Here is a 24789-nt window from a genome sequence, read left to right on the forward strand (position 1 = left end):
ACTAGGTTAAAGTTGGAATCACAAGCTTTTGATTAGTTGCTCCTTGATCAGGTGGTTCACCTGATCAAGAAGCAGCGCTCTGAAAGCTTGTGATTCCAAATAAACCTGTTGGACTTCAACCTGGTGTTGTGAGACTTCTTATTGTGTCCACCCCAATCCACATCATTACTATATCAAGTGAGCTCAGTGATATCACATGGAGTGTATCAAATTGCAGAAGATTGGCATTGGTTATGCAGGATAGCTCAGGAGGCAGAGTGGGCAGCATGGTGGCACAGTGGTTAGCACTGCTGCCTCTCAGCGCCAGGGTCCCAAGTTCAATTCTGGCCTTGGGTGACTGCGTGGAGTTTGCACATTCTCCCCATGTCTGCATGAGCTTCCTCCCAGAATCCAAAGATATGCAGGGTAGTGGATTGGCCATGCCAATCGTCCCTTAGTGTCCAAAGATGTGTATGTTAAGTGGAGCAGCCATGGTAAATAAGTTCAGGCTGTTGTGTTGGAGACATATTACAGATAGCAAACAGAACCTTCTGTGCCAAACTATATTTCATCCTTATTCCTGCAAGTTATAGTAAGACAAATTGGACAGTGACCAGGAGAATGCTGAAAAACATTTATCCCCTCCTCAGGGTTACAGGGAAAGGGTGACGGCAGCGGGGGGTTTGGGGTGCTGGGTAATCTTCTGTTTCAGAGAATCAGTGTAGACTCATTGGGCTAACGTTGGGCTCTTTCTGCATTGTAGGGTTTCTGTGGTTCTGTGGATCATCCACTTGACACTTCTTCCATTGACGCTTTTGGATGAACATGGTTGCAAATACTTTAGCCTCATCTTTTGCACTTATGCTGGGCCCATATCTTGGGAATGTTCATGAAGCCTGTCTCCTAATTTGGTTCCAATACTAGGGATCAACTTTATGCCTTTTCTCTGAACTGTCTTTAGTGCTTTGAAATTCCTTGATGCACATAACACTCAATGATCAGTCTAATTAGAGGACTGTATATTTGGATCCAAATTTCCTATGTTTTGGTTATGTAGTTGAACATTTTATGAGACTTTAATAATGCTGTGTGTTAGTAAAGCATGCACAGCATTGCTTCTATTAAGAATCCTTGGCTTGGTCTTTTCCGTTTCAGCACCACCATCATTTCTTCAGTGCATGTGTCATTTTTCCTTCCTATGTGATATCTTGCACTGGTCTGTATTAAACTCCACCCATCATTGTTCAGCTATTCACGGATTTAGTGTTGCTCTTTTTGTAATATGTGGGCTACCTCCTTTTACTCCAATGTGCCTCTTGAATTTGGTAGAAGGTGAGAACCAACCAATTAGCTTTGAGTTTCTCAAGTCATTGATGTAGATTAGAAATTGCTATGTTCTTGATACTGAGCCTTGGCAAATTCTACTCAGTACATCATTATGTTGGCAGCACGTCCTTCATCCAGAACCTGAATTTATAAAATTTGCAAATCAGTTTCTTATCCATAACCAGGTTTGGGCCTGCATCTCCACAGCTTTGGCCATAATTAGTAACTTGGTGCGGAACTTTATCAAATGCCTTTTGAAAATCTAAGTATAGAACATGTTAAGATTTATCAGTTGACAAGGTTAGTCATTTCCTGAAGGAAATCAAAGAGCTTGGTCAGGATTATCCTTTGTGAATTGTAGAGGAAGTAATATTTCCTATCTTGCCTTGTTATTCCCCTTTAGTCTTTTAAACAACTTGACTACCCATTTACCTCTTCAGTTAACCTTTGGAGTCGCATAAAAGAAAAAGCATTTCAAAATATACTTTGTTACTCAAAAAGATGAAAGCCTCTTTCTATGCTAGCTTTGAACATGAATATTAATGGCTTGGCATGATGCATATAAAACCAAATATAGCTCAACTGCCTAATTTTATAAAAACAAACTCCTCCCTATCACCAACAATGGACAAGTAGATCTATCAGCCAGCTGCACTCAATTTGACTGAGATCATTTTGCGTTTTCTCATAGGTGCTTGGATTGGTGTAGAGGTGGGAACCTTTTTGCCGGGTTGCAACTAAAAATTGAAAGGATGTGATTTAAAAACTTGTTTTAGCCTTTGAGGGTTGGATGGGGCTGAGAGAATTAATGCAGAGAAAATAGATTCAAGCACAAGTGACAAAAGTTGAGGTTTAAAGTTTACTTATATTATTAGTGTCACATGTAGGCTTACATTAACACTGCAATGAAGTTTCTGTGAAAATTCCAGAGGTGAAGGAGATCAAAGGATATGGGGGTACTGTGGAATCAGGCTATTGAGTTGGATGATCAGCTATGATCATAATGAATGGTGAAGCAAGCTCAAAGTTATGTTTCTAATGTAACACCCATCTCGGGATAACTGGTTCAGTGGAAGTGTTGCTGCAAAAGATTACACAGTGTGAGGAGGATTAGCTTGTTTGACATTACAAAGCAATGCAGTGTATCAATACTGAAAGGCACTGGCAGTCAAAATCAGTGTTACATAAGCTACTTGCAGGACTGGGGATAGATGCAGAAGAAACTGGCATATCTAAAAGAAGTTGCCAAAAAAAAGTTCACAGTATAAGGCCAAAGAATGCTCCAAAGATGTGAGTGGGTCAAGTTGATTGGCCATGCTAAATTGACCTTAATGTCATGGGGAGGAGCAGGGTAAATATGTGGGGTTACAAAGAACAAAGAAACACAGCACAGGAAACAGGCCCTTTGGCCCAACGAGCCTGCGCTGCCATCTTAACAATGTGTTTTTCCTACTCCACCCTTGACCCATGTCTATGCTTATGGTACCCCCATTGGAAACCAGATTAAGGGGAGAATAATTTAGGGACAATTTGTTACACCAATCAGCCTAAGAGCACATCCTTGGGGTGTGGGAGGAAACTGGAGCACCCGGAGGAAACCCATGCAACCACAGGGAGAATGCGCAAACTCCCACAGACACTGGCCCAAATCGATGTATCCGCACAGCTAGCAGTGATAGTCACAGGGTTACAGGAATAGGGCCTGGGTGGGATTATAGTTGGTGTAGACTGAACAGGCCAAATGGCCTCCTTCTGCACTGTAGGGATTCTATGATTTTAGTGCATGCCACTGGCCTGCAAATATATTCCATATCTACTGTTCATCACTATCAAACTTGCACACAGCATTCCAGTCTACAAATCATGGGTAGCCTGTGCCACGGGGCGATGCTGCTGCCGCCAGAACTGCAGACTGGAAAGCATACTTTTGGTGTTTCACAATCAAGATGTCTAACAATACCCTATTTCTTTTATCTCTTACATGTTCCTGGCATAAAGGGTTATGTCAACTCCTTTCCAGTTTACTGTTCCTGAACACTTTGTTTTTCTGATACAGAAGATGTTATAAATAGAAGATATTGGGAAATAAAGGTAGTTTTAAGGGATCCATATTTGCATTAGTAAATATTAGAAATAAGTTACAGTTTTAAGTGGGTTTTATTTAGTATTTCTACGTAAGGAAGGGTAAACCTATAGTTAGATTCCTGTTGGACAAAGGTGCTCGTTTGTGTGGTGGTTCTGGTTTCAATTCAAACTGTGCTTTGAGAAGTTATGGAGTGAAGAGTGAATAAAAGTAGAAGTAGAAGTCATTGTTTCGCAACTGGGGACCACTTTCCGGAGGGAAGAAGCTTCCTTAGTTTTTAGTTTAACTAGAAGACAGGGAAGCTGGTTTTGAGAGGGAACATCTCTCTGAGCTTTGCTAGAAGAAAACCTTACCATGGAGTAATGTGTTAAGAAAGCAAGTGCAGAGAGTTAAAGTCCAGCTAGTTAAGGGAACTAAAGAAATGAAGGAAAGTTTCCAAGAAGCTTGAGGTTAAAGGTACTAGAACAGAGATAGCTCAGTAACCAACACCTTTACTTTCTCAGAAGACTAAGGAAATTTGGCATGTCAGCTATGACTCTCTCAAACTTTTACAGATGCACAGTAGAAAGCATTCTGGTTGCTATGGCTCCTGCTCTGCCCAAGTATACAAGAAACTACAAAAGGTCATGAATGTAGCCCAATCCATCATGCAAACCAGCCTCCCATCCATTGACTCTATCTACACTTACTGCTGCCTCGGCAAAGCAGCCAGTATAATTAAGGAAGCCACATGCCTTGAACATTCTCGTTTCCACCTTCTTCCATTGGGAAAAAAGATAGAAAAGTTTGAGATCACGTACCAACTGACTCAAGAACAGTTTCTTCTCTGCTGCCATTAGATTTTTGAATGGACTCACCTTGTATTAAATTGATCTTTCTCTACACCCTGACCATGACTGTAACACTACATTTTGCACCCTCTCATTTCCTTCCCTAAAATCAAATCAAATCAACAGGCAGAGCTGAGAAGAAGGCTGAGATGTGAGAAAAATGTCTGAAGTAATTCTGAGGTTTGGAGATTTTGCTACAGTTTGGGAGGCATTATTAGAAATAATTGTGATAATCAGTGGCTGGAGCTCAGAGTATAACAGTTTATGACAAAATAAATCCTGAGGAGGGTGTAAAACCTGAAAGCAAAGTTTTGATGGGAGCAGCTGAGAGAAAGCATAGTTTAAAACAAGATTTTAAAGTGTCACTTCTTGAAAGAAAAATTTGAAATCACTCTAGTGAAAATCGGAGTTCAGTGATATAAGGTGGCTCATGATATAAGAATCACCTGGGGGGATTTTGATGAGAAAACCATAGAAATTCACTCGGGTTCTGCGTGAAGTCTGTGTCTTGCCATAGCCAGCTTGTATGTTTAATGGTCCGATAACACATCATCTCTTTATAGACTAGGATTTATTTTGTAATCCGTGTTGACCTTAAAATCTGTGTATATTTGTGAAGGTAAGGGGGGGAATAAAGGAGTATTGCATAATTATCAAACTTTTGATATTTAATAAATATCCTTTACTGTTGTTAAAACTAATTAGTGGTCCTGTGACTCAGTTCCTCCAAGAGAAAAAAATGTTATGATCTTTTGAGTCAGGGTTCCATTCTGGGATCTTCCCATCCAGTTAAAACACCAACTGGGATTGTAACACATATTTAATATTTTCGCAAATGCTTAGTCATTGAGCATACTGAAGGCCGAGATGGACTAATTATTGGACAATAAGAGAATCAAGGGATATGGAATAGGGCAAGAATGTGGAAATAAGGTGGAAGAACATTCGCAATCTTATAAAATCAGCTACACGTTCCTATTTTAGTGTTTATACATCCATAAATGATTTGAGATTGCCAACCTCTTCCTGATAGCTGATCCGTCTATGTCACTAAGTTGACACTTTTGCACCTGGCTACTACTGCTTTCTGTTATCATCAATCTCTCTTAAGAACCAGCTTCCTTCAAACATTCACTTCCTCTACTCCAGAAAATTGCCCATGGTCGTATGACATGCAGTTTCAACAGCTGAAATAAACTAATCAACGTCTCTGAAGAAATATTATTTCAGCAACTTTGTCATTTGCAGAGTGCACAAAATTGTTCTGGGTAATTAATTCAACTTGTATACAACCTGGTTAAGTTGGAGAGAATTATTTCCTTAATCCTGTCAGAAATCTCTCCTGTCAGCTATTTTTTGTGTATCATGAATGCAGTGGGGCATTCAAAAGCAGAAGATGGAGTCATTTTGACCAATTTAAATTTGTAGTCCTAACCTTAACAGGGCAGTAATAGCCTCAAACTGGGGTCATTGCTGTCACATGCATCCTAAACAAAAAAATCAACTGTTGCAACTGACACTTCCAGCTCTGCCTATTCTTGAACCTCAATCTCAATGGCAGTGGCAGATTAACCATTAGGCTGAGTAGGCTCAAGCCTAGAGGCCCGGAAGGGAGGGGAGACCTGAGAACAAAAAAAATTGATTTAACCCTTTTAAGGGTGAATAAGTTTTCATAACTATGCTCTGTGGGTGAATTAATGATAACAAATGCCTATAAAGCCCCTAGAATTGTACTACATGCAAATAAATACAAAATAAATGTAACAAAGAGTATATTGTCATGCTATAGCATGTATACATATTTTAGTGCATACTTAGTTACATATGTACTTTTTTCAACATTCACCCTTACATAGTATTAGTCCCACACCACAGCACGGTAACGTCACTTAATGTCACTTTATTCTATTCAACTAAGGGTGGGGCAGAGGGCAGGGGACAAGGTCAGGGGGCCTTACTAAAGCTCAGCCTAGGGGTCTGGATGGTAGTTAATCTGCCATTGTTCAACGGTAAAGAATAGGAACTATAATATGTTCTCTAAATACTGGGTTAACATCCTGGATCTGGACTAGATGAATACTTGGGCTCAGGAGTGACGTTCCCTCCTGTGAGTCAGAAGGATTGCATTAGAATCAGGCAAATCCATAATGGGCAACAAAGAAATGGCAGACCAGCTGAACAAATACTTTGGATCTGTCTTCACTAAGGAGGATACAAGTAACCTTCCAGAAATACTTAGGGACAAAGGGTCTAGCATGAAGGAGGAACTGAAGAAAATCCTTACTAATCAGGAAATTGTACTGGGGGAAAAGTTGGGACTGAAACCCAAAAAGTCCCCAGGGCCTGATGATATGCATCCTAGTGTACATAAGAAACTGGCCCTAGAAATAGTGGTCGCATCAGTGATCATTTTCCAGCATTCTATAGACGCTGGAAAAGTTCCAATGGATTGGAGGGTAGCTAATGTACCCCACTTCTTGAAAAAGGGGAGAAAATGGGAAATTATAGACCGGTTAGCCTGACATTGGTGGTGAGGAAAATACTCGGAGTCAATTATTAAGGATGTAATAACTGAGCATTTGGAAAGCGGTAACAGGATTGGTCCAAGTCAGCATGGATTCACTAAAGGGAAATCGTGCTTGGCAAATCTGGAATTTTTTTGAAGATGTGACCAGTGGAGTGGACAAGAGTGAACCAGTGGATGTTGTGTATCTGGACTTTCAAAAGGCTTTTGACAAAGTCCCGCACAAGAGATTAGTGAGCAAAATTAAAGTATTGGGGGTAATGTATTGACATGAATAAAGGACTGATTGGCAGACAGAAAACAGAGTCGGAATAAATGGATCTTTTTCAGAGTGACTGGCAGTAATAAGTGGGATGCCGCAGGGTTCAGTGCAGGGACCTCAGCTATTCACAACATACATTATTTGGATGAAGAAATTGAATACAAAATCTCCAAGTTTGCTGATGACACTAAGCTGGGTGGTAGTGTGTGCTGTGAGGAGGTTGCTGAGAGGCTGCAGGGTGACTTGGGTAGGCTGACTGAGTGGGCAACTATCATGTAGCTAAATGTGAGGTTATCCACTTTGGGGGCAAAAACAGGAAGATTATTATCTGAATGGTGACAGTTTAGGAAAAGGCGAAGTGCAACGAAGGTTGGCATTCAGGTACAACAGGTGGTGAGGAAAGCTAGTGGCCTACTAGCCTTCATAGCAAGAAAATTTGAGTATAGGAGTAAGGATGTCTTGCTGCAGTTATACATGGTCTTGCTGAGGCCACACCTTGAGTATTGTATGCAGTTTTGGTCTCCTAGTCTGAGGAAGGGCAGTCTCGCTATTGAAGGAGTCCAGTGACAGTTCACCGGACCGATTCCCAGAATGGCAGAACTAACATATGAAAAGGGACTGGATTGACCAGGCTTGTACTCACTGGAATTTAGAAGAATGAAAGGGGATCTCATAGAAACACATAATAATCCTTATGGGACTGGACAGCCCATGGAATAATGTTCCTGATGTTGGGGATGTCCAGAACTAGGGGTCACAATCTAAGAATAAGAGGTAAGCCATTCAGAACTGAGATAAGGAAGATCTTCTTAAGAGTTGTGAACCTTTGGAATTCTCTACCACAGAAATCTGTTGGGGCAAGTTTGTTAAATGTGTTCAAGAGAGAGCTAGACGTGGCCCTTTTGGATAAAGGGAATAAGGGGTATGGAGAGAAAGTGGGAGTGGGCTACTGAAAGTGCATGATCAGCCATGATCATATTGAATGGTGGTACAGGTTTGAAGGACCAAATGGCCTACTCCTGCACATATTTTCTATGGTTCTAACACTAATCCAGACTGTCCTGTCAAGTGGAGAACAAAGACCTGTTGTGGAATACTGAATTGATGTCCCAAACAGCATCAATGGTTACACATCCTTCTGGTGACCAACTGTCCCTTATTTTATGGGATTGTCTTGTAATCAATCCAACTGTTTGATGTCCGGGTATGCAACCAGGACACAGTTTTTCCTGTAACGTAGGCCTTTTTGTCTCATGTATGGGCAGTATCTGCTCTGCTTGTTTCACCTTCTTCCAGCCCAGCTTCCACCCCCTCCCCTTGCTCTCACAGTTGTGGCAGCCCACAGCCCTCTTTGTTGTAGTTTGAATAGCAACCCAAGCCATCAAATTAGTTGGATTGGCTATGCTAAATTGACCCTAATATTTCATAGAAATTACGCACCCTAAATGTGTAATTTTCCCGTCCTGCCCACCATGGGAATTATAGCGAGCAGAACTGGACCATGCAAAGGTCCGTTGGCTTAGCATGGGATTTTCTGGTTTTGGGACGAGACAGTCAGAAAATGCTGCCCTTTGTTAAGGGGGATTAGCACGGTAGATACATGGGGTTATGTGGATGGGGTCTGGATGAGATTGTTTTCAGTGTAGGATTCCCTGATTTTATCACCAAGTACTTGCTCTCACTGCCCTTGCAACCTCCCACCCCACCCTAATGGACCCTCAGAGTGGCCAGAGTGTCCTTTTTAATTATATCTGCAGGAGTTGATCACCCTGGCTCATGCTCTCCCACCAACTGTCAAGGGTACTTAGGGCTCTTCAGGGTTTTTGTAGCCCACCTGGGAGGAGGTGTTCTCAGGAAAAAACTGTGAGAAAGGAAATGGGAAAATCAGCTCAGTTACCGTTACCTAGTAAAACAGTTCCAAGAATTTCATGTGTGCGTGTTACGTTGTGTTCTGCTGAGGGCAGATCCCAAAGGATGGATTACATGTGTTCTGGAGTGTTTGACGCATTGGATAGCCTTCAATCCACATCCTCATAAAATAACAATTTCCTGTTGTGATGGATTTGTCAAGATGGTACGTCAAGTGTAGGGGTGTAAATATAGTTTGCTTCAAAAACTCTGTCTCTTGTTTAATATAACTCAAAATTGCACTCCCTTCAGACAAAATAAAAATTGCTTCCTGAAACGTGAATTCTCACATCAAATCTCCCAACATCTCGGCCAAACTAAAAGACCTTGGTTATAAATATTATGTTAATCCAGGATACTTTGACAGAGCAGGATATGAAAATACCAGCAAGAACCCCTCCTAAATTTCCCACACAATATGGTGAGCCAAACTATGCAATCAGATATCACATTGCTGCTATCGTCACCACAAGAGACTCAGGGCCCTATTTTACCATTTAGATTCTAAGTGCCGGGTGGACTTGAGAGTGTTTCAGATCTGACTTTTAGACCCATTTTCAGGCGCCCCCATATGCACTCTGCCTGAAAAAATATCAACAATTCAGAGTCGCACTGCACAAGCCTGTGGTTGGGGCTTAACGCACCCAAAATCCTGCCGCTCCGATTGGTGCCTCCGACTGTGCATGCGCAAAAAAAAGATAGAATGGGGTTCCCCGACACATACTTTCCAGGCCAGATAATGCCTCCCCCGGCCCCTACAAACATTGCCCAATCCCCACAACATAACTGATCCCCTTATCCACCCATCCTCTCTGCCATCCAGACTGATCGCAGGCCGCTGCCCCCTTCACCCCACCGATCTCAGGCAGCGTGGCAGTGGACTCCCCTCCCCGCCCCCACCGATCTCAAGCAGAGAATCATCGGACCGATCTTCCCCCCCACTGCCAATCTCCAGCAGAGTCGTCAGAAGTTCAGCACTTACCTCCTCACAAACAGGAGCACCCAAATCAGACTTTTGGAGAGCATTTTCTGTTTCTCACTGAATCTAGATGGGCGAATGCGATGGTAAAGGAGCAAGTGCTGATAAGGTTGGTCATGCAGTCCATTAAGTCAATTTAAGTACATGCAAATGCATTTAAATAGCCATCACACCTGTTTCGGATGCAGTCCCGATCGCAGCCATTTTCAGGCCTTGGTAAAAGGGGAACCAGCACAGAGGCGGGCATGGATCGTGTTACCTCATGTTCGACTTTACCAAGTTTTCGCGCCCGAACTTGATGATAAAATTGGACCTTTAGTTCCAGTTGAAACAGGGAACTCCACCATCATCAATACTGCTCTTCATTCATAACATTACATTAACAACTAACATTGACAAACTAGAGCTGTTCCTGTGTGATGTCATACAGTATTTTAAATCCTTATGTATTGGACAACGGCAGCGTTTAGCACTGCTGCCTCACAGCACCAGGGACTTCGGTTCAATTCCCAGCTTGTGTCACTGTCTGTGTGGTGTTTGCATGTTCTCCCCGTGTCTGTGTGGGTTTCCTCCAGGTGCCCCGGTTTCCTCCCACACTCCAAAGAAATGCAGGTTAGGTGGATGGGCCATACTAAATTGTCCCTCAGTTTCAAGGTAGGAACTAGCTAGGGTAAAGGTATGGGATTACGGGGATAGGGCCTGGCTGGGTTTGCCGTCACTGCAGACTCCATGGGATGAATAGCCTCTTTCTGCACTGTAGGATTCTATGTATTGATCTCAAAATCTCTCCAAGACTTTTAACAGAAATATCAATGCATTTAAATTGAAGAAAAATAAAATACACAGAGAGAGACAACTATTTACAATGGATACACAATCTTCCACATCAGGAAGTACCTGAGTCATTGCAGGAATCACAATGGTGAAATTTTCCACTCTAGAGACTGAGTGCATTGGTGGGCAGGGCTGTTGGCATGATTATCACAAGTTGGTGAACAGACGAACCTATGTTATCTTCTTCTTTTCAGCTCATTAATTATGTATCAGTGAGGGACCTGTTGAATCTCATGGCAAGTAAGGATGCATGTTATCTTATGGATTCAAAGGTCCTGGCACCATATCTAAATAGGACCTGGACAATCATTCACTCACTGCAAACCAGGTGTGTTATGCCATGTAGGTTCTCTACGATGTCTAGAAGAACTAACCCTTCACTCTGCAATTCAGTGAGCTTTCCTGGGGATTCTACTTCAGGCCATCGAGGAATGGGGAGAGGTGCTCTTGGAATGGGAGCAGGCAGTTTTCCCCCCTGACTATGTCGGCCTGGGAGAAGGTCGCTGGGGAAGCCAGTGCCAGTGGGAAACAAGAAAGGATTGCCCTGCAGTGCAGAAAAAAGATGAATGATCTGGTGCACTCTGCCAAGGTAACTGAAACTTTTACTCACTCCAAACTCTCATTCTCACCAGGACACTAGACAATCTAAGGGTTAGAGCCCACAGGGATAACACACACTACCAGTAGATGGGACATTAGCATTTAATGTTGGTTGGCCTGCCAGTTTAAGCACAAATAGCATCTTAATCTCTTGCTGGGTCAGGCTTAGTCGAAGAAACAGGCTTGCATGCTTCTGAACTGCTCTTTCATCAATGTGTTCAGAATCAATCTGAAAAAAATTCTTCTCAACTCTGTCTTAAATGGGGAGCTCCTGATTTTTTTTTAAGTGACCCCTAGTGCTTGATTCCTCACAAGAAGAAACATGTTCTCCACATCCACCCTGTCAGGACCCCTCAGGACCTTGTATGTTTCAATCAACTCGTAGACAACTGTAAACTTCAGTAGATACGAATCTAGCGTGTCCAATCTGAAATCCTTGGGGCTGATTGCTTTCTTGGTCTTTAGGTGTGGCATATATGACTAGGCCCACTTACATGACAATGGCCTAAGCTAGCTATAGCCTAAGTGAATAAAATGACTAGAAAAGTAAGATGTATCACCGTACCTGTAATAAGTTCCCACCTGTGGAACCATCTTCGATCCTGCTTGTAGGAAGACTTGTATATGAGCATACTCTGCTGGTGTGCATTCTTCAATAGTTCTTCCAGTTTCATCTGCCTCATCAACATTGTTTCATATTGTATTTTGTTTTATAGATTGACATTATTTCCTGCTCACTTATAAACACACATTGCTTCAGTGCATCTATCAACCCATCATACATCTTAATAACCTTGTCTATGGGTGTTTTCTCCACTGGATTCACTCAATCATCCTTATCATCTTTTTTTTATCATTTACATTTCATGATCCAAAAATTGCCTTGGTCCATTTCCTGAAATAGCAATGTTACATTGACAGGATGGCCAAAGTATCGGCAGGGAATAAAACAGTGCTATTCTTTACCAAGAGTTTGGCAGGGGGTTGTGCTTAACAATGGGCCAGGGGCAACATGATTGTTCTGTTTTCTTCAAGTCCTGATATATGACAATGTGCACATGCCGCTGGGATGAAGTGGTTGTGAAACCAGTCAGAAAACACATTGCCCTTATCGGCATAACAGATAATGTCCGTGTACTTTCGAAACTTCTGGGACATTTGCCCTTCCCAACTATCGCCAATTTATATTCTTGTGTGCCATCTTTATTGGCACATCCTATAGTCATTAGCATCATTAACACATTTGTGTATTCTCCTCAGCTGTTGCTTGTGTTTCCTAGGGATGTACACCACTACAGGCTCAATAGGCCAGCGTTTTAAATTAGTTCAGGTGAAAGGTTTTTGTCTGAAATTAGCATTGCAAACTCATCAATTGATTTTCCAGCAACCTCATGGTCTGCAGATGCTTCATCACCACAAACCTCAGAAAATTGATGGCAGGGAGAACATTGCCGATTCTCCATAACCTGGTAGCATTTCAGCCGGCCAATATCTTTAACATGCAATTAATCAGATTGCATAACTGGCTTGGATTGCAGAGGCTGAACAAAAGCCTTTCACTGACAGTGTTGTAAACATTCGATTTTCTAAATGATTAACAAGACAGAAAAAACTGCTGATTGCTAACGCTGATTAACTAACGGACCATTCCAACCTTTCCCTGTGTGACTGCAGCTTTGGCCTTAAGGGTTTTTGTGCTAGCTTACTCTTTCAGTCTAAGCAGAAAGTGTATGCCATGAAGGATTAGTTTGCCTGAATACACAATCGTTGTACTGTTTCTACAAATACTCTGAGACCATGCCAAATTCATGTAATGTGTCATTCACTAGAGTCAAGTCTAGAAGAAACTGTTTTGTGGAAATGCTCTTTAACAGACTCTCATAGGTTTTCCAGTCAAATGCACACCTTGTTTCATCTTTCATTACCAGTTCAAAATGAGCATATAATGCTTAATTTGCCGGGTGTTAGGAATGGAAAGGTGGTAGGACTGGAGGGTCTCAATGACATTACTGTTACTAGAGAGGCGGTGCTCGACAGACTGGAGGGGCTGATTGTGGACAAGTCCCCAGGACCGGATGGAATGCACCCGAGGGTTCTGAAAGAAATGGCAGAGGTGATAGTGGATGCCTTGGTGGTTATTTTCCAAACGTCGCTGGATTCCGGGGAAGTGCCGGAAGATTGGAAAACGGCTAATGTTACGCCGTTGTTTAAGAAGGGTGCCAGGCAAAAGGCGGGGAATTATAGGCCGGTTAGTTTAACATCTGTTGTAGGTAAAATGTTAGAATCCGTCATCAAGGAGGAAATAGCGAGGCATCTTGAGGGGAATTGCTTGATAGAGCAGACGCAGCACGGTTTTGTTAAGGAGAAGTCGTGTCTGACAAATTTATTGGAGTTCTATGAGGATGATTGCATTGGAACGAGATAGGATCAGGCAGGCTAGGAAGGTGTTTGTCTAGAGTAAGGGGAGATACGAAGAAGTCAGGAAGTTACTTGGACAAATAAACTGGAAGGAGGCGTTCTTAGGGAAAAGTACCGAAGGAAGGTGGCGGATATTCAAGGAATGTTTGTCTGGAGCTATGCATGACAACGTTCCGATGAGACAAGGGGGTTTTGGTAGGTTGCGGGAACCGTGGTGCACGAAGGCTGTGTTGAACCTAGTTAGGAGGAAAGGGAAGGTGTACAAAAGGTTCAGGGAACTAGGAGAGGTTAAGGATCTTGAGGAGTATAAGGACTGTAGAAAGGAGCTTAAAAGGGAAATTAGGAGAGCCAGAAGGGGTCATGAGAAGACCTTGGCGGGTAAGATTAAGGAGAATCCCAAGGCCTTCTATAAATATGTGAAAGGTAAAAGGATGAGAAGAGAAGGGATAAGACCAAGGTCTGTGTGGAACCAGAAGAAATGGCAGAGGTGCTTAATGAGTACTTTGCCTCAGTATTCACGGTGGAAGCTGATCTGGGAGATTTTGCTACGGATTTGCAGCAGATGGAAAAGATTGAGTTTGTGGATATTAAGGTGGAGGATGTGTTAGATCTTTTGAATTCTATCAAGATAGATCAGTCACCGGGACCAGATGGGATGTACCCCAGGATACTGTGGGAGGTGAGGGAAGTGATTGCAGAGCCCCTGGCGATGATCTTTGCATCGTCAATGGAGACGGGAGAGGTTCCGGAAGATTGGAGGATTGCGGATGTAGTCCCTATTTTCAAGAAAGGGAACAGAGATAGCCCGGGAAATTACCGACCGGTGAGTCTGACCTCAGTGGTTGGTAAGCTGATGGAGAGGCTTCTGAGGGACAAGATTTACGAGCATTTGGAGAGGTTTGACATGATCAGGAATAGTCAGCATGGATTTGTCAAGGGCAGGTCGTGCCTTACGAGCCTAGTTGAGTTCTTCGATAATGTGACTGAACACATTGACGAAGGAAGTGCCGTGGACGTGGTGTACATGGACTTCAGCAAGGCGTTTGATAAGGTCCCCCGTGCAAGACTTCTTGAGAAGGTGAGAGGGCATGGGATCCAAGGGCCTTCGGCCTTGTGGATCCAGAACTGGCTTGCCTGTAGAAGGCAGAGAGTGGTTGTGGATGGGTCTTTTTCTGAATGGAGGTCAGTCACCAGTGGAGTGCCCCAGGGATCTGTTCTAGGACCCTTGCTGTTTGTCATTTTCATAAATGACCTGGATGAGGAAGTGGAGGGATGGGTAAGTAAGTTCGCTGATGACACGAAGGTTGGTGGTGTTGTGGATGGTCTGGAAGGATGTCAAAAGTTGCAGCAGGACATAAATAGGATGCAGGACTGGGCGGAGAAGTGGCAGATGGACTTCAACGCGGATAAATGCGTAGTCGTCCATTTTGGCAGAACCAACGGGATGAACGAGTACACTATCAAGGGCAGGAGTCTTAGTAGTGTTGAAGAGCAGAAGGATCTTGGGGTCCGGGTCCACAGGACTCTTAAATCGGCCTCGCAGGTGGAAGAGGTGGTCAAGAAGGCGTATGGTGTACTGGCCTTCATTAATCGAGGGATTGAGTTTAGGAGTCGGGAGGTAATGCTGCAACTTTATAAGACCCTTGTCAGGCCTCATTTGGAGTACTGTGCGCAGTTCTGGTCGCCTCACTACAGGAAAGACGTAGAAGCTATTGAAAGGGTACAGAGGAGATTTACAAGGATGTTGCCTGGACTGGGAGGCATGCCTTATGAAGTTAGGTTGAGGGAGCTGGGTCTCTTTTCCCTGGAGAGACGAAGGTTGAGAGGCGACCTGATAGAAGTTTATAAAATGTTGAGAGGAATAGATAGGGTGGATTCTCAGAGGCTATTTCCCCGGGTTGAAATGGTCGCTACGAGAGGACACAGATTTAAGGTGCGGGGAGGAAAGTACAGAAGTGATGTTAGGGGTAAGTTTTTCACTCAGAGGGTGGTGAGTGAATGGAATCGGCTGCCGTCAGTGGTGGTGGAGGCGAACTCGCTGGGGTCTTTTAAAAGACTTCTGGATGAGTATATGGGGTTTTATGGGATTGGGGGTTATAGATAGGTCTATAGATTGGTAGGTGTTGATGTGATCGGCGCAACTCGTGGGCCGAAGGGCCTGTTTGTGCTGGAGTGTTCTATGTTCTATGTGTCTAGGGCGGTGGATAGAGAAGAGCCGGTGGATGTGGTCTTTCTTGATTTTCAGAAGGCGTTTGACAAGGTACCTCACAAGAGGTTATTGCAGAAGGTCAGGGGACATGGAGTTGGGGGAAGGGTGTTAGCGTGGGTAGAGGATTGGTTGTCAAACAGGAGGCAGAGAGTGGGGGTCAATGGGTGCTATTCGGATTGGCGGTTGGTGACTAGTGGAGTGCCCCAGGGGTCGGTGCTGGGGCCTCAGCTATTTACCATTTATATAGATGATCTGGAGGAGAGAACCGAGTGTATGGTGTCGAAATTTGCTGATGACACCAAGATTGGTGGAACAGCAAATTGCGCGGAGGGTGTGGAGAGTCTGCAGAAGGATCTAGATAGGCTGGGCGAATGGGCCAGGAACTGGCAAATGGAATTTAATGTTGGCAAGTGCGGGGTGGTCCACTTTGGTAGGAATAATGGTAGGAAGGATTATTACGTAAGTGGCGAAAAACTGCAGCAGGCGACGGTGCAGAGGGACCTCGGGGTCCTTGTGCATGAGTCGCAAAAACCCAGCTTGCAGGTGCAGCAGGTGGTCAGGAAGGCGAATGGGATGCCGGCCTTCATAGCGAGGGGGATTGAATATAAAAGTAGGGAGGTCTTGCTGCGGCTATATAGGGCATTGGTGAGGCTGCAGCTGGAGTACTGTGTGCAGTTTTGGGCGCCGTACTTACGCAAGGATATTTTGGCCTTGGAGGGAGTGCAGAGGAGGTTTACTAGGCTGATGCCAGAGTTGAGGGGGTTGAGCTATGAGGAGAGGCTGAATAAACTAGGCTTGTGGGATGGATAGGATAGAGGTGGAGAGACTCTTCCCGCTCAGAAAGGACAGTAGGACTAGGGGCACAGCCTCAAGATAAAGGGGGGGGCGGTTTAGAATGGAGTTGAGGAAGAACTTCTTCACTCAAAGGGTGGTGAATCTCTGGAATTCTCTGCCCGTTGAAGTGGTGGAGGCTACCTTGCTAAATATTTTTAAGATGCGGGTTGATGGGTTTTTGATAAGAGAGGGGATTAAGGGTTATGGGGAGAGGGCGGGAATGTGGAACTGAGCCACGACAGGTCAGCCATGATCTTATTGAATGGTGGGGCAGGCTCAAGGGGCTAGATGGCCTACTCCTGCTCCTATTTCTTATGTTCTTACGTTCTTAATAGTTGCACACAGCCAACACTGTTTGAAATAAACTTGCTTATTCATTCGATGCTTAAAATAGGATTTCTTTTGGAAATTTGTTGTTCTAATGCAGCAGCACATTCAGTCAACTGCTTCTGATTGAAAGGTGACCAGTTATATACAGAGTATAAATTGTCCATAAAGGGATGGAAATGGTTCACTCCACCAACTTCTGTCATCAAAGTGCTCACTGCAAGTTCTAATCTATGGTTCAGGCAATGTCAAATGATAATATTGGGGTATTGCTCCATCAGTCTGCGAGCTATAACTGCTCAGCATAACAATTGCTCCACCACTAGGAAACACTACAAGCTGCTATCATTAAAACCATGCTCGTGAGACATTCAAGGACAGACTTAACCATTGCTTTTTGATCTGGAAACTCAATCAGATCTAAAACATTAAGTATGGATCATTCTTATGATCCCTTTCACATTACAGGTAAACTGCTAAAGTGGTTGTGTCCCTTAGGTTTGTAAATTCATCAACAAAAATTGAAATTTTGCCCTCGACTACTTTGATACGCTGGCAAATTTTCTTCCTCATATGGGTAGCTATGTGGTCATAGTTCCTGCAGCACTGTAATGAGAATACATCCCAATTCCCATATCAATGCCATTTACACTTTGAAGTTCCAATAAGCCAAAGTGGTCAGAGATAAGGTCAGGTGTCTTACATCAAATAGTATGCAAAGTGGAAAATTGCACTGTCACCTTCAGATGAGATGCGTTCAAGTTGCCAAATCTTTCCAAAAGTGTCTGCCTCTGCTTTTACAACATGTTGTACAGTGATGTGAGATTTCCACAGTCTGTGTTCTACAATTTCTTTTTTGAGATATTTTAAATGTGCACTCTGACTGGATCCACTGAGTGTCACTTGGTACAAATAACCACTCTTTTAGATGTCTTAATCCCTTGAAGGTGAAAAGTGATAAGTTACTAATATTTGCACGTACACCTAATTTTTTCATCTTTATAGCCTAACCAAGGATATGTCTTTTTTTTCCCTCCCCTTCCACATTTCCTCTGTCCACACATGGATACAGACATGCCACTGCATCAAGCTCAGTTTCAGATGTACATTATGTGGTCAATTTTGATTCTGAGGGAGCTGCAGCATTGAACACTCCTTAGTTTCTTTACTTACTCTTTGAAAGGAGGTTATGGCTTTTTGATTCATGGTGTTGTTTTGCTATCAGGAGGTTTGAAGGTTGTTTTGTATTTCCATCAATTCAGCCTAGAGAAGGTTTTGGGCTTGAAGATTTTAGAAATTATCCTGTGTCCTACGGGCAGCTGTACTTTGTAAGCCAGTGGATTTTAACCTGTTTTATTTGATAAGCTGTTAACTCCAGCCATCAAGACCACATTTGACTGAGTGTGGCATCAAGGAGCCCTAGCAAAACTGGAGTCAATGGCAATCGGCGGGGGGAAACTCCCTGCAGGTTGAATTCCAATCGTTACAAAGGAAGATGGTTATGGTGGTTGAAGGTCAATCATCTGAACTCCAGGACATTTCTGTAGGAGTCCTTCAGGTTTGTGTTCTTGGTCCAATGATCATGCCACACAACTGTCAGGCAATAACCATCTCCAAAAAGAGAGAATCTAACCATCATTCCTTGACATTCAATGGCATTATCATCGGTGAATTCCCCATGATCGACATTCTGGTGTTCCCAGAAACTTAACTGGACAACCACATAAATAGCATGGCGACAAGACTAGGTCAGAGGCTAAGAATCTTGTGGCAAGAAACTCATCTCCAGGCCTTCCAAAGCCTGTCCACGATCTACAAGACACAAGCCAGGAATATGATGGAATACCATCCCCTTGAGTGGATGAGTACAGCTCCAACAACTCTCAAGAGGTTTGACACAATCCAGGACAAAGCAGGCTGTTTAACTGGCATCTCAGCCACAAAGAGGCACTGCCTTCACCACACACAGTAACTGCAATGTGTACCATCTGCAAGATGTATTGAAGGAACTCACCGTGGTTCCTTGGACAGCACCTTCCAAACCCACAACCACTATCATCTAGAAGGACAAAGGCAGCAGACACATGGGAACCAGTTGGAGGTTCCCCTCCAAGCCACTCACCATCCTGATTTGGAAATACATCACTGTTCCTTCACTCGGAGTCAGAAGCCTGTTAACCTCCCTGCCAACACAGTGGGTGTACATACATGATATGGACTGTAGCGGTTCAAGAAGGTAGCTCACCACCACCTTTTCAAGGGCAACTAGGGATAAACAATAAATGCTGGCCAGCCAGTGAAACCCTCATCCTTGAATGAACAAAACAGAAGTTGTAATACTTTTCTCGCTATGAAGAATTTCCTGATATGAATCCTAAAAAATATCTTTTACAGGTTTAAAGTTTTTCTTTACCCGTAACAAATGCTTCCCTATGATCATCCTTCAGACACCTTAATAGGCTTGAAATGCCTGTTTATCCAGTCCCATTTCGTAACTCAGTCCTGACAGAACCTTGTCTGAAGAAAGCACGATGAAGTTTGATCACTATCTCTTCTGACTTGCATTCACTGTTTTGACTATTATTCAATATCTTATTGGCTTTGTTGATTGCTGTGCTCCATTGGACATACTGAACATTCAGTCTCCGAGATATCCATCGAATCTGCCCTTAGCTATTTCAACACCATCCATGGAGTATACATGTCATCAATTTTTTTTATCTCTGTGTACAAAACTTTAAATCTGTCTTCATTAAGTTTCATCTGTCATTCTTCTGCCTACTTTCAAATCATATAACGCATTTCTCAGAGCAGCCTCTTCTAGTTTCACCACATTACTTTGGCACCACTCACCACTTTGCATTTCGCTTCTCAGTTTAGGCCATTTTTATAAATTTTACAATTAGCACATCCAATCTGATCCAAGGTAGCCAACTTAATATTTCCACCCCCACTTTAACTCCTCAAGCAAATACTCATTATTTCCTACCAACAAACTTTTTTTCAATCCACTATCAAGGTTTTCCCTGAATCATAAAGGCTTTGGATAAAGTTACATGTAAAACAATCAACTGATAACCTCTTATGTAGAACTTTATCAAATAGCATTTTGTGAGTCAATGAACACATTCTCAGACTTTCCAAAGTTGGTTATCACTTCCTGGGGACTGGCGGAGAATGTTCAGTGAGAACCCTTTCTAATCCATGTTAACCGCAGCTTGTTGTGTAGATGATTTTTGAACCAATTTCAGTACTTTCCACAGAATTGAATTCTGTCATTTAGTGAATGTTTTGTCACCCTATTTGAATATGGACACTATGGGGGTGATCTTTGTTTTATTTATTTGTCACAAGTAGGCTTACATTAACATTGCAATGAAGTTAATATGAAAATCCCCTATACTCCAGCGCCAGACTTGCATTCAAGAAATAGGCAGGTTTTCTCTCCAGATCACATGGCATTTTGCAAAAAAAACCCAGGGCATGTTTCAGGCTGTCGTGTTGAGGGGTGAGGACTAAGCACACTGGTAAAATCCGACTCCACTGAGATTGAGGCGCCATTTTTAAATGGGAGGAATGGAGAGGAAAAAAATATCCTTTCCCTACCCCACCCTGGATGTCCCATCAGGCTTCCCCCCACTCCATGATCAATGCCAACATGTCCCCCACTCAACCCTCAGTGTTCTGTGTCCAGGGTTGCACACACCTGGGACACTATTCTTCCCATAACTCAGACCTTTAAATCTCACACATATTCAATACCTGCTCCTCAGTTCATTCAGGCCACAAAATACAGGAATGCAAGACAAGTCTGGTATTATGAATGAGAGTGTATGGAAGGCTGAGATTATTGATGATGTCCATTGGGGGTCTGTATGGGGGAGCGGTTGGAATGTATTTCCATGAAGCGGGGGCTGTTGACACTCCCAACGTAGTTGATACTTTTGCCAGTTGCCCTTCACAACTGATTTTCTGCCATATCTCTTACTCATTTGGTCCACAGCCCTGTCAATAAAACATGTTAGACCAGCTGGAAAGCACACTAGAAATACATGTTCATATGTCTGCTGGACATGGTGCTTTAATAGACTCCCACGTATTTCATTATTTAGTTTATGTAAAATACATTTAAATCTGCCAGATGTATATGAAGGAATATTCATTAATTTAAGAGATACTTACCATGCACAATTTTACTTGCTAATTTTAGCTGTTATTTCCCATATTTTATTTCAGCTTGAAACGTCTCTGTCATTCCAACCGCCTTTCCCAAATGATAATAATTAAAGTAAAGGAAGGAGATTCAGGTCCTGTTCTCACACCTACACACTACGTGCGTTGGTTGACAGCATAAAATTACAGCTGGATCATGTGAATAATCAGCCAAGGAGATGTTGTCTGTAGAGATGTCCAACAGGATGTCATTCAGTGTCGTCTTTATTTGCGGTAGCACAGCACGGTACTCCAGACTAACAGGATCCAGTGGTAGGAGTTCAGCAGTATCGTTCAACAGATTGAAAATCAGAGGTGGGTCATGTTGTTGTTCAGGCCCTTTTTCACCTTTGCAAGCTTTTGCACCACCTAACATGATAAGAAAACCATATGTTGTAAATGTCCTATGTTCCAATTGTGCTGGACTGGAACTTAGCAACATATTCAAAAGCTACCTAGGCAGCACAATGTGTGTGATGGCAACTTCACAATGTGGGTGGCATGAAAGCACAGTGGTTAGCACTGCTGCCTCACAGCGCCAGGGATCTGGGTTCATTCCTGGCTTGGGTCACTGTTTGTGTAGAGTTTGCATGTTCTCCCCATGTCTGTGTGGGTTTCCTCCGGGTGCTCTGGTTTCCTCCCACATTCTGAAAGATGTGCTGGTTAGGTGCATTTAACTGAACAGGTGCCGGACTGTGGTGGCTTGGAGAATTTCACAGTAACTTCATTGCAGTGTGAATGTAAGCCTTACTTGTAACTAATAAACAAACTTCAACTATTACCTGTCTCCTCAAAGCAAGTAGGTCAAATGTTTCAAGCATTTTGTCTAATCTTCATCGTGAAGATTTCAGAAGTTCTTTTGTGTAGCAGAAATTAGGCACGTTAAACTAATGCACACCTACTGCAGATTAAGACAAAGTTTATTTATTAGCGTCACAAGTCGGCTTACATTAACACTGCAATGAAGTTACTGTGAATATCCCCTAATTTGCAGTAGGTGTGGCTGTTTGTGGCTAAACACTGTGGTTTGAAGCAGTGAGAGTGAGCACGGTTTGTTTTTTCCATGCTCTCAGTTAACAAGGACATATGAATATCACAGTCCATGAAGCTGAATAAAAATCAAGATTAAAGAATGTACAATGCCTCAATCAGTTGGGCAAACTATACAGATGATAGAATCATTATCATACACTGGCTACTGAAGTGAAAACTGTACCTCAAGCTCCCTTCCATCTCTCAGCGCTATTTAAACCCATGAATTCATTTTGTTTTTTCAAATACACATTTAAGCAAAGTAAACCCTCAAATCCTCAGTGCAGAGAAAATAATGAAGACTTCAAAATTAGGACAGAGTACGCGAGGAACAAATTTGAACATGTAAAAAGGTTGTTACTTATTTCAAAGTTCTGTCATAACTTTGTTCATAATGAGCATACCCATTTGCTACATTACTGCATTATTGTCAATTATATTTAGCTCATTGAAGCCACTTAACTTCAATCCTAATTAAAATAAAAATGCCGCATTTGCTGCATGTGTGGGTTTATTCTCTATACCTGTGAGATAGAAAGCCTTGTACTGCTTCAGACGTATAGTCTTCAAATCCCCAAATTGTCCAGCTGCTCCACTGTTTGGATGGAACAGAGCCTGGAATATCAAACAGTCAGGAGTCAAAATTAGATATAGTGGTTTGCTCCAGTTACTAATTATAGCACCAGGTTAAATCAGAAGAAAAACTGCAGCATATATTGATTCAATGCTTTACTGATTCAAGAATTCCTATCTTAAGGTTAGTACTGCACTCGCATATTACACATTCTATTGCACAAACATCTATCAAAACGGGAATTTATTTAGCGCATTTGAATTTTACCAGAGAATTAAAATGAAAACCGTGCAGATAATTTACTGCTCCAAGTGAAGGGGCAATATGGTGGGGTTTGAGGATGGAAGGAAAGAGAAGAGAGTAAAATTGAATAGTAAGGTGACTAAAATTCTTATACTGTTGAGTTCAGTGGTAAATTCTGTTTCCTTTTAAACCTATGCTTGGGGGTCAGGCCAGAGAAAGATGTTATAAGTAGGGGAGAAAACAGTGAGGACTAATGTTTTAGAAGAAACCTGTTAAATAAATATACTGGTCGGGTCTGACTTGTAACAAATAATTACTGTGATAAGCAGCAAAATAAGGAAGCTTTTCAGATTCTATAATTACTCCTGATTGGCTGAGATACAAAGAGAAAATATCAAGATTTTTGCTTCTAATCATTCTTCATGACATTTCATGGATGATGGCTGTGCACCCAAAGACTTTTTATACAGCTGACTGGCCACCGGACCATAACCTTCTGGGAAACTATGGCTGGTATTTTATGACCTCACTCGGGCGAGGCTCGTAAAATCCCACCTGAGGTCAATGGAGAATTCCAGGGCAGGCGTGGTGGTAAAATTCCAGTCCATAACTCTGCTATAATGAGATCTAAAAGCAAGACATGAATATCATGGACACTGATACTGACAATTAGGAGACAGTTGCTGATGACTGTGACCTCTGGAGGCTGATTGTTTGGAAGGTTATTGGAAGACATGTGCATAAATGAAAAACTCAGTTGGCCGAGCAGAGTCGGTGACACACGTATAGCTCAGCCCACTGTTTTCCATGTTAGAGTGAGGCCCCTGAGCCACACCAAGTGATGCTTAACACAGAGTTGAATCGCACAGCACAAAAACATTGTTTTATGAGACAGAGTGCTGCCACTGATATTAGTACGGAGCAGTTGGATCCATCAGCAGGTTCCCAGCTCCTAAACCTCATTTTGAGGTTCATGTAGGTGTGCAGTATTCTTGATCACACGCTCTTACTCAGCTTGGATATAACAGATGCAGCTTTTGCAATGTATGAGTTAATTTTAGCATCAAGTGCCAGATCACTGGCGATTGTGGAGCCTTACTGAAGAGATTAACAAAGTCCAGTACCACATTGTCGATGCTGATAAATGGTGGTATGGCAACACCCTAAACTACATTATTTGTCTTCCTGCCATTGATAGTCAGACAAAATATTTACAGATGTGACAGAGTCTGCCCATTTGTTGCTGAAGACACTCCTTGGTACAGAATGTTGCATGACATTGTTGGAGTACAGCAAATCTCTGACAAGGGGTTGGTGCACTTTTGTTTTGGTTCTGTCAATTCTGGAATAAAAGTAGACACTTTCTGTGAATGACAGCAGCAAAGAGAAGAACATGCCAAAGAGTCTCAGTGCCAGAACACAACCTTGTTTGATCCCTCTGCCGATCTCAAAGGATTCCGATATTGCACCATCATTGCTGACCTTACCCATCACACTGACATGGCAAGAGGAGATCACAACTTCCAGGCAACCACTTTTCTCCTGCAGTTTAAACAGACTACTTTGCCTCATATGGACCAATGCCCTGTAAGATTGACAAAGGCAACATATAATG

At 42.7% G+C, this 24789-nt stretch overlaps 2 protein-coding genes across 3 annotated transcripts in view; both read right to left on the reverse strand.

Moving 5' to 3' along the window:
- The window catches only part of gna13a (guanine nucleotide binding protein (G protein), alpha 13a), a 464418-nt gene that overhangs the window by 136850 nt on the left and 302779 nt on the right, over positions 1–24789 (reverse strand). The gene's annotated exons all lie outside the window — the stretch shown is intronic.
- Positions 21184–24789, reverse strand: part of arsg (arylsulfatase G) — an 87435-nt gene continuing 83829 nt past the window's right edge. For both annotated transcript variants that reach the window (XM_080209563.1, XM_080209564.1), the window contains exons 11-12: positions 22882–22972; positions 21184–21694 (exon numbers count right to left, since the gene is read on the reverse strand). In XM_080209563.1, the coding sequence (XP_080065689.1) occupies positions 21417–21694; positions 22882–22972 (369 nt within the window). In that variant the 3' untranslated portion in view covers positions 21184–21416. The remainder of the gene's footprint in view (positions 21695–22881; positions 22973–24789) is intronic.

The sequence above is a fragment of the Carcharhinus amblyrhynchos genome, chromosome 21, assembly GCF_965287045.1.
Source record: "Carcharhinus amblyrhynchos chromosome 21, sCarAmb.v2.hapA, whole genome shotgun sequence".
Classification (NCBI taxonomy): domain Eukaryota; kingdom Metazoa; phylum Chordata; class Chondrichthyes; order Carcharhiniformes; family Carcharhinidae; genus Carcharhinus; species Carcharhinus amblyrhynchos.